At 38.3% G+C, this 16,005-nt stretch overlaps 1 protein-coding gene across 1 annotated transcript in view; it reads left to right on the plus strand.

The window, feature by feature from the left end:
• The window catches only part of LOC132819472 (filamin-A-interacting protein 1-like), a 237,659-nt gene that overhangs the window by 200,716 nt on the left and 20,938 nt on the right, over window positions 1-16,005 (plus strand). The window contains exon 6 of the mRNA XM_060830998.1: window positions 10,909-11,131. Within this exon, the coding sequence (XP_060686981.1) occupies window positions 10,909-11,115 (207 nt within the window). The 3' untranslated portion in view covers window positions 11,116-11,131. The remainder of the gene's footprint in view (window positions 1-10,908; window positions 11,132-16,005) is intronic.

The raw sequence follows: 16,005 nt of genomic DNA on the forward strand, positions 1-16,005 counted from the left end.
GGCACCACCAAAATAGGATTGTTCTGTCATTATCTCAAAAGAACATAAAAATGTAAGGACATTAGAAATAGGAGCAGGAGTAGATCATCTGGCCCTTCAAGCCTGCTCCCTCATTCAGTAAGATCATGCCTGATGTTGTTGTGGCCTCAGCTCCACTTACCCGCCCATTCATCATAACTCTTAATTCTGTTACTGTTCAAATAATTATCTATCTTAGCTTTAAAAACTTTCAGTGAGGAAGCCTCAACTACTTCACTGGGTAGAGAATTCCACAGATTCACAACCCCCTGGGTGAAGACGTTCCTTCTAAATTCAGTCCTAAATCTGCATCTCCTAATTTTGAGGTTATGCCCTCTTGTCTTAGTCTCACCTGCCAGTAAAAACATCCTCTATACTTCTATCTTATATATTCCCTTCATAATGTTATATGTTTCTATAAGAACTCCCTTATTCTTCTAAATTCTAATGAATATAATCCAAGTCTAGTTAGTCTCTCCTCATAAGCCAACCCCCTCAACTCTTGCATCAACTACATCCTCCTTTCCCCCCCTCTCTAGTGCCAGTACATCTTTTCTGAAGTCAGGAGACCAAACCTGCACTTGATACAGCTGCAACATAACCTCCTTGCTTTTAAACTCAATCCCTTTAGCAACGAAAGACAAAATTCCATTTGCTTTCTTAATTACCTGTTGCAGCTGTAGGATAGCCTTCTGTGACTAATGCACAAGGATACTCAGGTCCCTCTGCATAGCAGCATACTGCAATTTTTTAACCATTTAAAAATATCCCTTTTTACTGTTATTCCTACCAAAATGGACGACTTCACATTTATTAACATTATACTCCATCTGCCAGATCTCAAACAATCTATGTCCCTTTGCAAAGTTTCACTGTCCTCTGTACCACTCATTTTGCTGTACCACTCATCTTAGTATCATCCCCAAACTTTTGACACCGTACATGTGGTCTCCAACTCCAAATCATCTATGTAGATTGTGAATAATTGCAGTCCAACACTGATCCCTGAAGTACACCACTAGTCACTGATTGCCAACTAGAAAAGGACTCATTTATCCCCACTATTTGCTTCCTGTAAGTCAACCAATCCTCTATCCATGCTAATACATTACCCTAACACTATGCATCTTTATCTTGTGCAGCAGCCTTTTGCTCAGCACCTTGTCGAATGCCTTTTGGAAATCTAGATACCACATCTACTGGGTCCCCATTGTCCAACGTGCTCGTAATGTCTTCATAGAATTCCAGTCAATTAGTTAAGCATGACCTGCTTTTCATCAACTCATGCTGCGTTTGCCCAATGTGACAATTTCTATCTAGATGTTTTGCTATTTCTTCCCTGATAATAGATTCAAGCATTTTCCTCACTACAGAAGTTAAGCTAACCAGTCTATAATTCCCCATCTTCTGTCTACCTCCCTTTTTAAACATTTGCTGTTTTCCAGTCTGCTGGAACTGCCCTAGAGTCCAGCAAATTTTGGAAAATTATTGCAAGTGCCTTTGCTATTTTTCCCGACATCTATTTTACTACCCTGGGATGCATTCCATCAGGGCCAGGAGACTCGTCTACCTTTAGCTCCACTAGCTTGCCCAAAACTACCTCTTTCATGATAATGATTGTTTCCAGCTCCTCACCTACCTTCGTCTCCTTGTCAATTACTGGCATTCTTTTGTGTTCTGTACTTTGAAGACCATCACAAAATACCTGGTCAATGCCTCGACCATTTCCTCATATCCTATTACTAAATCCCTCTTCTCATCCTTTAAAGGACTAAAGTTTACCTTGGCCTCATTTTTTCGTTTTATATATTTATGGAAACATTTGTTATCTGTCTTTATATTCTGAACTAGTTTACTCTCATAATCTTACTTTTCTTTATAGCTTTTTGTGGCTTTCTGTTGACCTTTAAAGGTTTCCCAATTTTCTAGTTTCCTGCCGGTCATTGCCAGTTTGTATGCCTTATCTTTTAAGTTGATAGCCTCCCTTCTTGTCTTAGACATATTACCCCTTTTCCTACTGTCCTTCCTTTTCCTTTCCGCTCCTGGGCCAGTACATCCTTCCTGAGTATTGGGGCCCAAAACCACACAAAATACTTCAAATGAAGTCTGACCAGAGCATTATAGAACCTCAGAAGTACATCCCTGCTTTTATGTTCAAGTCCCCTCAAAATAAATCCCATTATTGTATCTGCCTTCCTAACTACTGATTCAACCTATACATTTAGTTTGAGAGAATCCTCCTCAGGGCTACCCTGACTGACCTGGTTTGACCAATCGCCACGTTGATTAACATCACCTATAATTACTGTATCATTTTTACAAGTATTAGTTATTTCTTCGCTTATTGCCCGCCCCAATGTGATATAATTATTTGGTGGCCTATAGACTAAGCTTATTTGTGACATTTTCTTCTTAGAATTTCTAATCTCCATCCAAAATGGATTCAACCTTGTTCTCCATAGAACCTATATCATCTCTCATCACCACCCTGATGTCATCCTAAAAAATCAAAGCTACACCACATTCCTCACTTTTCTGTTTGTCCTTCCAAATAGTCTAATAGCCCTGGATATTTAACTCCCAGTCATGACCATCCTGTAACCATGTTTCTAAATCATACTTATTCACAATGACTTGTGTCATTAACTCATCTACCTCGTTTCGAATGCTACAAGCATTCAGGTAAAGTGCCTTTATGCTGCTTATCACAAGAGAGACTTAACATCCAAAAATATAAGATTGGTTGTAAAGCAACTTGGAACATTCTAAAAGTTCTGAAATGTAAATCTGTCTGTTGTAAGAAGCACTGCCTTAAGATTATTGGGAGAAAGATTGAAGCTTATGCACTTTTTATTATTGCCATTCCTGACAATTATCAAGAGCCCTTATGGCAATTGCAATGCAATCAACAGTCAGAAAAGCCTGTTGGGAAAATAAGGTTAGCAGTAGGCCATTTAGAATCTCATTCAATGAGCTCATGGCTGATTTGCAATCTGATTCCAGTTTTACTCCTGATCCCATAATACCTTCTATGTAGGAAAATTTTATACATATTATAAATAATTAACAATTGATCTGCCATAATTTACTGTTTCTGGAAGAGAGGTCTAAATTTCTGCCACCTTGCTGTATGGAGAAGAGTTTCCTGATTTCATTCAGGAAGTTCTGGCCCTGCTTAAACAATTTCCTACCTGTTCTGTCTGCATTTCACTCATTTGTGGGTTCTTCCCATTTGCACTGGGCATTATTTAGAACAATGCCCTCATCCTAAATTCTCCAGCTAGCAAAAATCTTTGTTATTATATCTCCCGTGCCTGTGTCCCTTAATTTTTGAAAACATCAATCAAATCACACTTCAGGTTTCTAAATTTCATGGTATGCAGCCTAAGCTTTTTCAAGTTCTTTGTAGCTTAACCTTTGGCGTTCCAGTATCATTTTAGGAAATGTAAGCCGCATTCCCTCAAAAGACAATGTTTCCTTCCTGAATTGTGATGCTTAGAACTGCTCACAGTCCAAATATAGTCTAGCCAAGTCATTAGCAGAAGTGTGACTTTGAATCCATGTTTCTCACCCTGTCACCAGGTGCAACAAACCATCTGGGATTTTCGAACCAACAAAAAGAATGTTATCAGTCCTCTTAACAATGATTGGATTTCCCTGCAGTAACCACACTGGACTGCCTCTCCTTCTTGTCCTCCTCCTTGTCCATCCTTTGAATATTTTATGCTTCAAGATGCCATGGTCACTATTCTGGCTGTCCTTCCAACAATCATTAATATTAGACTTACAGATAGCATACAAGTTACATTTGTTGAATAGAATCAGTTCCTGTAGTTCCTTTTTCTCTCTCACCTAGGTTCCCCTCTCTCCCTGTGGACTATTGGCCAGACAGACCTCATTCTAATGCATTAACTTTCTGTGATGTCTGACCAAAGTCTGGACAAAACCGCTGAGAAGCTGTTCCTGTTTCCTTATGTCAGAGTGTCTGTGGCCCACAGTAAAGCTCAATATCTCTGAGCTGGAGAGGTCAAATATGGAGCTATCTACTGCAGATCTGTTCAATCTGGACAGTCTTCATGTCCGCAAACTCCAAAACTTGCAGTCAAAACATTCTACCTGCTCTGTCATATCTCACAACTCATATCTCATAACTTAGACTATTTAGTTTTAATTTATTTCAATATTTTTCATTCTCAATTCAGAACTTGCACTAAGCATTGAACAGAATTTTTGAGTACTTAGTGTTTCAAGCTCTGACTGTAAATAAAAAAAACCTTCTTCCCACACTCCCATCATATACTGACAAAGGATGTTATATATTTTAGGTTTGCAGAGCATTGGTGAGTCTGCATCTCTAAAACTGTGTGTAGTTTTGTCTCCTACTTAAGCAAGGATGTAAATGTGTGGAGGAGACTGAGAAGTTTACGAGATTGATAGCTGTAATAATTGTGTTGTCCTTTGAAGATAGGTTGAACAGAGTGAGATTGTTTCCATACGAGATTGGAAGTATGACGGGTGACCTGATTGATCCTGTACGAGATTCTGAATGGTCTTAACAAGGTGGATGTGGAAAGGATGTTTCCTCTAGTGGATCCAGAACAAGGGTGCACTGTTTGAAAATTAAAGTCAACTTAGATGGAGATGAGAGAATTGTCTTCTCCAAGGATTCTGTGACTTTGGAACAGTTTTCCTCAGAAGGTGGATGAGATGAGGTCATCAACTATTTTTAAGACAGCGGTAGCTATGTTCTTATTAGGCAAGGAAATCCAAAGTTATCAGGAAAGATAGAGATGTGAAATTCGAAACACAGATCAGCCATGATGTTATTGAATGGCAGATCAGGGTTGAGGGTCTGATTGATCTATTTCGGTTCCTATTTCATACGTTCAGAACTCTGTCAATGCTGTACTCTTCAGAACCCACTATAGCGTGGCCACTTTCCTGTATATTTTCGACATCCAGCATTCTGTTTCCAAATGAATCTCGTAACACATACCTGGTAGGGAATATGGGGAGCTGGCTCACATGGTGGTCAACAGGGAGTATCGATACTGAAAGAGGCATTTAGTGCAGCCAACATGTATATGACATTGAAACAGCTCTTCCAACTTAGTTTCCACCTTCTTTCAAATTTGCTGGAGTGCTTCCAAATGGGTTGAATGCCCATTTGCCACTTCCTTTTGCACTCACTGGTAGCACAACCTCCTTCTGCAATTATGGAGCCAGATGCTGAACTATTCTCTCATTTGACTTCTGGATGGATTTTCACTGATTCTTGATCACTATGAACTTCATTGGCACTGCATAATTTTGTCCTAGTGCATAAAGAACTCATTCTGTTTCTAACCTAAACTTTATTAAAATTGTCTCTGGATATGTTGAAGTGCAATGAGCAAAAAATGTTTTTTCTTCTCTGGACCTGGGTTCAAAGTAAGCCCAGACTGATAGAATGAAAATGTCCTGTGTTTGGGAGTCAACTTTTTGATATGGTCCCTTTAATTTAGCACCATTAGCTAATAAAATAAATGACTATAAAATTTGATGCTGAGCTACATGAGATGTTAGGATAGTTGACTAAAGGCTTAGAGACTGAAATAGGTTGTAGGGAGTCTCTTAAATGAAAAGGAACAAATAGTGATGGAAAGAAAAACAGAAATTGCTGGAAAAGCTCAGCAGGTCTGTGGAGAGAAATCAGATTCAATGTTTCATGTCCGGTGACTCTTCTTCAAAACTGATGATAGCTAGGAAACCATTGGATCTTATGCAGAAGATAGGGTGGGGGGAATGGGTAAAGAGTAAACAATAGGTAAGGAGTAAACAATAGCACAAAGGAGTAAACAATGGAGCACAAAGAGGGAGAGAAGCATAGTTGGAAATACAAAGGGTGGATTTAGTGTGTGAATTCCTAAACTGAAGATATTACATCCAACTTAATTCCTAGCGAACACAATTTTATAGCATAATATTGTCCAAATGTTGGTATCACTGTAATTTCTTCAAGTGTTCTCACAGATGACTTTTGGAATAAGGACAGCAATTATTCTTATTGCAATCAACATATCTTCTTGGGTGGAGGGGAGTGCGATGTACCATCAACATGAATTAAGAATACAGAGAAACGCTTGAGTTGCTTTCAAGTTCAATGAATACAAATAAAGAAATGTATGGTATTGTAAACATTTTTGAAAATGCTGCAAAGTTTAATTGCACAATTTTATTTGTTATGTGTTATATTTCTTATTTCATCAAGAAACAGTTGCTTCATTATGGAGTTTCTTTTTGCTTTTGAGAAAGTTGAAGAGTTCATGTGTTGCCTTATTTTAATATTTAGTAAAAAGAAACAAAAGCTTCGCTGTTTGAAATAGTTTCCTTGGGGATAACTGTTGCAGTAAATTTTGATTTGTAAATGTATAACAGTGAGATGAAGAATACAAACAGCAAGTACTGGTATGCTCTCAAAATGACTAGTCTAGTCGCCAATAATCAATGAAAAAGTAGAAGTTTAGCCAGAAGGGAGTCATCCTGAAGTACGTGCTTAGAGACTTCTCCACAGGCTGCATACACACTGCCACATAATGCTTCATTGTTGGACTTTGAGCTAACAGACTAATCACTGGGGAATCTCTATGACCTCTTTCCTCATGCTATTCAAGGTTTCTAACAAAAAATTTGAGAGGCATCTCAGATACAGACAGCACAGCTCATTATGTAATCTTAAAGTCTATTTTTAGGTCTTTATGTTATCAATTTTATTTCTCCATACGAGTTCTCAATTATCTGTAGAAGACCAAACAGCAAAGTATTTTCTGAAAAATATTTACAGCAATTTGATTTAGTCTGATTCGTGTTTTAATAGATTTTATTGATTTCATATATCTTCTATTGTTCATCATTGGATTTTCTCCTCACAGCTGTTCTTACATTTTACACATTCTTTACCTTGTGATCATGCTTGTTGTTTTCATAAAATACATGCAATGATTTTGATTAATCTACATGGTTAAATGTAACCTGGCAAAAGCAAAGAAGGTTTTCTAACAGTTCTATAGACAACATTTAACCACCAATTATTTCTGCAGGATAAATGGATAAACATTGTGCTCTGTCCTGTGCCTATTTCGAATGAAATTAGATTAGCAAAATACCAGCAAATATTAGAAATTGACTGCACTTATAGTGATAATTTTGCTTAATTCCTTTTTAAAAATCGATCAAATTGATCTTTAAAATATAAGCTATAATATAGACATTTTTGATGCTTGAGGGAATGAGGAGAGATTATCTGAAGAGAAGAATCATAGAATTTACTAAAGACCCATTGTGGAGAAATGTGATATAAAATATAAATGTGGCAACAAATATAGGTTTGTTCTATTCCTGTCAACAATCATCGCTCCCCCCCCCCACCCCCCACCCACCAGTCTTCATTTATTATAGCTGCCCTATTTGACTCACTGGTAGTAAACTCACCAGATGGTCAGATGGTCAATGCTATTCTAAGTCCTTTAGCAAATATCCGCACTGACATTTTATAATGTAATACTGAGGGAATGATGCACTGCAGGAGGTGCTGTATTTTGGATAAGACTTTAATCTTGAGACACCATTTGCACTTTCTAATGGAATTAAAACATTATTTGAAAAGGAAACAATGTTCTCCCAATTTCCTGAACAACATTTATCCAACGCCCAAAACTGATGACCTTGTCATTTATTTAAAACCTTATTGTATATTAATATGTTGCTGTAATTTCCTGCATTGCCACAGTAACTACACTTCAGAACTACTTACTTTGGTTGAAAAATGCTTTGCGATGCCTTAAACTTTTGAAAGTGGAATTGGTGGGGGTATCATTGAATTCAAGCATTTTTTCATTATGTACTCTGATGGATTACAATAGAGAAAGAGAATGAGATGGAATTAATATATATAAATTTTATAAAACACGTGCATCACAATTGCTTTAAAGTCCAAAGATGAAAGGGACAGAGGAACTTGTTGAACTTAGAACCCTAGTGAGCCATGTGGGTAGTAAAGTCATATAAATATCACTGATATTTTTCCAAAATATGCATAATGCTGGAAAGCTTCTAACAGACTTGAAAATAATTCATAAATATGTTCCCAAGATAACATAACAAAATGCACTTGAATGTACATAGGTTGAATGAATGAGCAAGAAGATTGGTGGATGGAGTGTAGTGAAATGTGAAGTCGTTCAATTTTGTGGAAATAATAGAAAATTGGACTATTACTTAAATGGACAATGAATGTAGGGTTCCAAGATACAGAGAGATTTTGTTCTATTATATGAGTTACAAAAATATTAATATGGAGGCACAGCAAGTAATTAAGAAGGCTAATGAAATGCTATCCTTTGTTATAACAGGAGGAATTGAAATGAAGGTAAGGATTTAGTGCTACGGTTACATAGGATGTTGGTGAGATCACATGATGAATACTGTGTGTTGTTTTGGTCTCCTTACTTAAGGAAAGATGTAAATGCATTGGAGATGGTTCATACAAAGTATACTGTTTTGAAAGCTTGAGATGAGTGGTTTGTCTTATGTGCAAAGGAAAGACAGATTGGATTTGATTCCACTGGAATTAAATTGATTGATTGAATCAGAAGACTATTTGATTGATTTGATACAAAAGCCTGAATGGCTTTGACAAGATGAACAAGAAAAGGTTGTTTTCTCTTGTGAGTGAATCAAGAATTGGAGGGACACTGCTTAGAAATTAGGAAATTTCCTTTCAGGGCAGAAGTGAGAATAATGTTATTTTCACACATGATTGTGCAACTTTAGAACTCTCTAGCTTCTGCAGGTAGGGCTCATTGAATACTTTTAAGGCCGAAATAGACAGATACTTATCAGGTAAGGGCATAAAGTCATAGAGATGAAAAGCATCAAAAACTATTAGCCAGAAATGTGAAATTCAAATGATCAAATCAGATATGATTGTACAGAAGAGCTGGCCCGGTTGGAGGGGCTGAATGGCATACTTCCGCTTCTATTTTGCATGTTCAAAAAAGGACTGAACTCAGTGAAAAATGAGGGATACTGACCTTGATACTAAGTAGCATTTCACTGTGTGACATCAAGAAGCCAGAGATAAATGAGTCATTGCGAATTAGGGAGAAAACTGCCTGCTGTTTGAAGTAATCACTAGCAGTAAAGAAGGTGGAATGCAGGTTCATAGCTCCTTGAAAGTGCAGTGGCAGATAGATAGGATATGAAGAAGATGTTTGATATGCTTTCCTTTATTGGTCAGAACATCAAGTGTAGGAGCTGGGAAGTCATATTGTAGTTGTACAAGACATTGGTTAGGCCACTTTGGAATATTGTATGCAATTCTAGTCTCCTTCCTATTGGAATGATGTTGTGAAACTTGAAAGGGCTCAGAAAGGATGTACAGGGATGTTGGCAGGGTTGGAAGGTTTGAGCCATAGGGAGAGGCTGAATAGGCTGGGACTAGTTTCCCTGGAGCATCAGAGGCTGAGGGTTGACCTTATAGAAATTTATAAAATCATGAGAAGCATGGATAGAATAAATAGACAAGGTCTCTTCCCTAGTTGGGGAGTCCAAAACTAGAGGGCACAAGTTTAGAGTGAGAGGGAAAGATTTAAAAGGAATGTAAAGGAGCAACTTTTTTCATGCATGTATGGAATGAGCTGCCAGAGGAAGTGGTGGAGGCTGGTACAATTACAACATTTAAAAGGCATCTCGTTGGGTGTATGATTGGATGAGTTTAAAGGAATATGGCCAAGTGCTGCCAAATAGGACTAGATTAGTTTAGGATATCTGGCCGGCAAGGACGAGTTGGACCGAAGGGTCTATTTCTGTGCTGTACATCTCTGACTCTATCATGTTGAAATGGCATAGAAATTTTGAAATTTAAATTGTTAAGAGACTATTGGTTTTTAGCCATATTCTCTTGTTAGGGCCACATCTCCACTCCCAATGTCCAGTAGAAACTGTATGAACATAGCGAATAACTGTCAGCTATTAACTGCTAGATTGGCTAGACAATAAAAGACACTATTGAGCCTTGATCTCATTTTCTAAAAGGATCATCCTGGAATGCAAGAATAGTCTAAAAATAACTACTGAGCACATGAGTAAGGAGCTGTTGCAGTGACATCAGATTATATTTAACTGGAGCCTGACCCTTGGAATCATAGAACCTTTACAGCGAGGAAACTATGCCCAACAAGTCCACACTGACCCATTCTCTTCTCAAATGTGCTACATTTCCCTGACTAACACACCTAACCTACACATCCCTGAACACTATTTAGCATGATCAAGTCACCTAACCTGTGGACTGTGTGAGGAAACCCACACAGACACAGGGAAAATGTACAAACTCCACACAGTCACCCAAGGCTGGAATCGAACCTGGGTCTTTGACCTTGTGAGGCAGTAGGGCTAACCACTGAGCCACCATGCCACCCCTTCTAGGGTTCCAGAAGTTATCCTCTCTCACAAACCACTGTAAAAAATTGTTTAATAAAGCTTATTTATATTTACTAGTTACTAGCTTCTTGAAACATTGCCAATTCACACAAAATTAAGTGAGATCTGTGTCTTGCTAATTTTATCAAGGTATATTAAATGAAGGTGAAAATTAGGAACTGAATAGTAAAACTGATATTTTGTCCCATATTTAATAGGTTGTATCTGATCCTGTTTTGAACATTAGAGGATGCTCATTTCCATGCAATAGCATGAGACATTATTTCTAAGGATACTTAATCACAGAAAATGGTCTCACCTTTACAGAAAATGTTCAGTTCTATAAGACAATATAAACAATCAAAATTTTCTTTCATAAACTAATACTGGCAGAATGTGCAAACAGTCTTTTTCTCTGTCTTTTTCTAGGCAGCACAGGAGGGGTCAGCACAACGTCCCACACCCACACGCATCCCCATGTCAAAAGGTATGAAAGCAGGAAAACCAGTAATGCCAGCTGGTGGAACAGGAGGTGTGGCAAGATATGAATCTCGTACCGAAAGCCAGTCAATGAGAATTGAACTGAAGAAGTCTCCTGTCAGCAGTCCGATCTCTCAGGCTGGGGGGAAGAGCTGAGGATAGACATCATGGGGTAGGTGGACGTGTTACTGTTACCATAGAGATCACCCAATATGTGGCAAACTTCCATATCCCATACTCACTCAATGAATGAACTCTTCCCATGTCTTATAGTATATTAACAGTATTCATTTTTTTAAACTGGTCATTAAAATTACCAACATCTTAGCACTGATAACTGTTGTATCACAAAAGTAAGATTCATCTGAGTATATGTACACTTGCGAAGACAAGTTAACTATTTAACAAAGTTAAATTGTTAGTTTAACATATTATGTAGGCATTGGCATAAAAAGCACCATTCTCCTGTGTGTACAGACAGGGAAAGGTTCCAGTCACTTAGTTTTGATTTCAAATGAAGCTTGTATAACAACATATCTATTAGTTTGGATAAAATAATTTCATGTCTCTTTTTTTAAAAAGAATATGAAAAAGTAGTTTAAGAATTTGCAAGCTGAATAACTGTCTGACTGGCTTGACATGAACATTGGCCATCTTTAAATTAGCTGATGTATGGCTATTGTTCTTGTCAGTGGAGAATTTTATCATTTCCTGCAACACATAAAAGGCTGCTGGCACAAAGGGAGAGCTGACCACACTCACCAAATGGGTGTATCCTATTTGATATAGATCTGAAGTTGAGTGAGAGTTCCACTCTTGAATCAGGTTTGAACACTGCTCTTTCCTGGTTCACAGGTGGGGAGGCTACCGCCAAGTCAAAGACTTGTCCTGGTTAGATAAACTGCGCAAAGCAAATTAATTCATACAAGTAGGGTCAGTAAGGTAAGAGGCCAGTTCAAATGAGTGAAATGATATATTTGAAATTGATTTTAGAATACATTATTCCCACAAACATTTTCAGATGAGTTAGTGTTGTCAGAGATACTAGATGAACACAAATTAAGTTCAGCTTTGGGCGCTTTCTAACCTGTAAATTTCTAGTTAATGTGAAATATTCACTAATCTACATGACATCCTGCAGTCATAACATGGGTAGACATTAATAAAGAAGAATTCATAAAATATTGCTAATTTCTAATAGCTTTGCTGCTTTGTGACACATATGGTATGTTCTGTCAGTTTGAGGTTACAATTTTAAGATTTTCTCTGATGACAAATAATAAAATATTGCTCTTGTAAACTGGTAAGTATCTTCCATATAAAGTTATTGTCAACAGTAATTAATGATATCGCTTGCGATTGAGTGTGTTAAGCATGTGTACTATGTGTACACCCTATCCTATTACTTTCGGTATATTGAATGTTGTAGTGGTGTCTGTGGCTCTTTTATTCAAACAGGGCTGTTATGTCACATCTTGGAACTTCCTTCCTGAAGGCAACTATATAAGCTGAGATATTCTGATGGCTAGATAGTTGTAGGAGCAGCGGACACTAACGTTGCGCATCAGGACAATGCAGAATTCCCAAGTCTATTGGAATTGCCAAGGAAGTGGAAACTTGTGATGGGCAATTCCCCTGCATCCAGAAGCTATTGAAAAAGCCCCATAAATTTGGAGAATTCAGAGGGTTCTCACAGCTGTAAACATAATATTTATGCAAGAAAAGTTAGAGGATTAAATCACCACTGACATTCCACCCAACTACAACCCCCAATCCCTGACATCATTCTGTCCCCAGCCTTTCTGACTGGACGGCCATCTTCCCCAGTCTAACTTAATTTCCTCCCTTATCTCTGGACCTGACCCAACACTGACCATCACCTTCCCAAATTCCATGTAACATTCCTAAGCCAATGCCACCCCTCACCAAACCCCTTCCCCAACATCCATCCTCTACTCAACCTGACATATCCAGACCCTCCCAAGTGCTCATCAATTTACCTGGATCCAGTCCAACTCACCCACTTAGAACCCTACCACCTAACCCAACGAAACCATTACCATCTCCTACTCACATTACATACTAACTCTTTCAAGGTAGTTATTAAAGTGTCTGCTATCAAAGTGTGTACTGGACATTAAACCACATAATACACAGAATAAGTACTTTAAAAGGGGTGATGGTTTGTGCAAAGATCTTCTTGGCTGCTGGAATCATAGATTCCTGAACAGCAGTACCCCAGAAGATAGAACAAGCCCTTCAGCCCACCATGTCTGTGCTGACCATGATGCCATTCCAAACTAATCCCACTTATTTCACATCTCCCTGCTTATGGTCCAAATCCCTCCATTCCCTCTCTATTCATGTGTCTATCTGAATATTTTTAAAGCATTGCTATCGTCTTTGCTTCTACCACCTTCCCTGGCAGCATGTTCCAGATGCCTACCACCCTCAATGCAAAAACATTTCCTTGCACATCTCCTTTAAATATTTCCACATTATGACCCTCATATTTGACATTTCCACCCTGAGAAAAAGATTCCGACTATTCACCCTATCTATGCTTCTCATAATTTTATATACTGTCAGGTCACACCTCAGCTTCCGATACTCTAGTGAAAATAGTCCAAATTTGTCCAACCACTCCTTGTAGCTAAAACACTCCAATCAAGGCAACCTCCAGGTAAACCTCTTTTGTACCCTTTCCAATGCCTTCACATCCTTTCCATAATGAGGTGACCAGAACTGTACACAATACTCCATTATGGTGGCCTAACTAAAGTTTTATTTAGGGACCTCCAAGCCAGTCATCATTAAGTAGGTAGTTTTTTTAATCTGATCAGAATATTTGGAACTATGTTTTTAGGAATGTATTTAGCAAAACTGGAGTGGCTGTGTGCAGGTTATGGTCACATCCTCACACTATGAAGACCCAAATATGGCAGTTTGCTGGTTTATTTAGCATAGATTAACAGAAACAGTGCCATCAGGTTTCCCAGTTTCAATCGGTCTCTACAGGAAACTTTGTGTATTTACTTGTCTGGTAAGAGCATATTTGTGCTCACCTCTAGGTTTTCTCCTTATCATTTCTGTCTGACTTCCTAGTGAGGTATATTTACTTTATCTGCAAATCTTGGCAGGTTATTCCTCAAGCATGCAGCAGTTTTTAGGTCTTTAATTAGTAAGGTATTTTTTTGAAAAGGCAGAACTTGAAAAAAAAACAGGCACAGCATTGGAAAGAAAGCCCCTCCAACAAAATCACTGGGACCAATATAGGTCACTGAACACAGGGGTGAGGGGTGAAGGGAATTGTGTGAGTGTTGGATGACCTCAACCTGACAGAAGGTAAAATGTGGAAAATTTGCAAAATTGTGGACCGGAATTGTCAAATCATAGAGGTATAGCTAAGGCTTTCAACTGTGGGTGAGCTGAGGCAGGGGCAGAATTGGACATTGTTAAGGAAGTGGGCAGCCGTAGCAATGGTGTGAATATGTGATGGAACCTTATCTTGGGGTCAGAATGACACCAACTGTTGTGAGCACTTTGGTTTGGCCTCAGAAGGTTCTTATGAAGACAGATGGAGTCAGTATGTGAGTTAGCTCACTGAGCAGGAAGATTTGTTTTCAGGTGTTTCATCACCATACCAGTAACATCATCAGTGAGAGTCAGTGGCTAGAGATCAGAATTTTGCCAAATGTTGAAGAACAATAGCTGGCAAAGAGATGGGTAACATCGATGTACATGAGCAAATTGACTTCTGAAATTTTGCATGATTTTGCTAAGGGGCAGCATGAAAATGAGACTTAGGGGTCAAGGAAAGATCTTTGAAGGTTTCAAGAGGTTTGAAGGTTTCCTGAGGGAGCGGGAAGAGAAGTCATTGATTCTCTGACTATGACCGGTTGTGTAAAAATAGGATCAAGTGAGAGCAGATGTAATCCGGTGGGTTGACAATCAAAGACTTTAGAGGATGATGGCGTGGCCAACCAATCAAAAGCTGGAGGTAGGTCAAGAGGGAGATTTCATTTGTGACTTTGAGAGCAATTTAATATTGTGACAAGGTTAGAAAGCTGACTGGAGGAATTCAAACTTGGGATCCTGGGAAAAATAGGTGCAGCTTTGGGAGATGGCAACACATCCAAGGGAGATTAGAGATGGAATTGTGTAAGAACAGAGGAATTGAGGGATATCTTTTGAGGAGAAATGTAGTGATGGTGATATGAAGGAGGACACTCAGTATCTGATGAGAGAGAACTGTTTACCATACAGCAACAATTCTTTCTCTGTTGACTTGAAAACTAAGTTGACTACCATGTCACCCACTTACTCCTATCAACTGCCTGTGTCAAAAGGACCTTGAAATACCTCCTTAAAACCTATATCTTCAGTTGCCCGAAACATCGATTTCGCTGCTCCTTGGATGCTGCCTGAACTGCTGTGCTCTTCCAGCATCATTAATCCAGAATCTATATCTTCAGTCGTCTACTTAACAGATCTTCCTATCCTTACTAGTTCTTGATGCTGAATCACATCTATTTCATGGTACTGTACATTAAAGGTTCTGTCTGCATGTAAGATGTTTATATCTTAATAAATAGTACACAATAGATTGGTTTTGAACTGAAGTAAGCAGTAAGGAATATGCCATCAAGTTTAAAGATAATAATGACTCTAAAGAACTACTTCAGAATATATTTAAGTGGGAGTCAAATGTGAGATGCACTGTTCCACAACAAACTATTTGTCTCAGGCTCCCACCTGATCAAACCCCTATGCTGATGACTTTTACGAGGCTTTTTAATGCTTCCATCGAGCTTTTGGGGAGGAAGTCTACCAGGGGAATAGAACTTGATATTCTTCAATTAAAATGACTTGAAAGGCCATAGCTAATGATTAATGAAGATGGTCTTTGAATCTGTTTCTATTCAATAACATAATACTCCAAGCAAGGTTGACTTATGTCCCTTAAGAGACTATTACAGTTGAACTGGAAGACATTTATAGTTCATGCTGTATTATTTGATTTACTGGTTCTTGTGCTTTCTACTG

The sequence above is a fragment of the Hemiscyllium ocellatum genome, chromosome 10, assembly GCF_020745735.1.
Source record: "Hemiscyllium ocellatum isolate sHemOce1 chromosome 10, sHemOce1.pat.X.cur, whole genome shotgun sequence".
Classification (NCBI taxonomy): Eukaryota; Metazoa; Chordata; class Chondrichthyes; order Orectolobiformes; family Hemiscylliidae; genus Hemiscyllium; species Hemiscyllium ocellatum.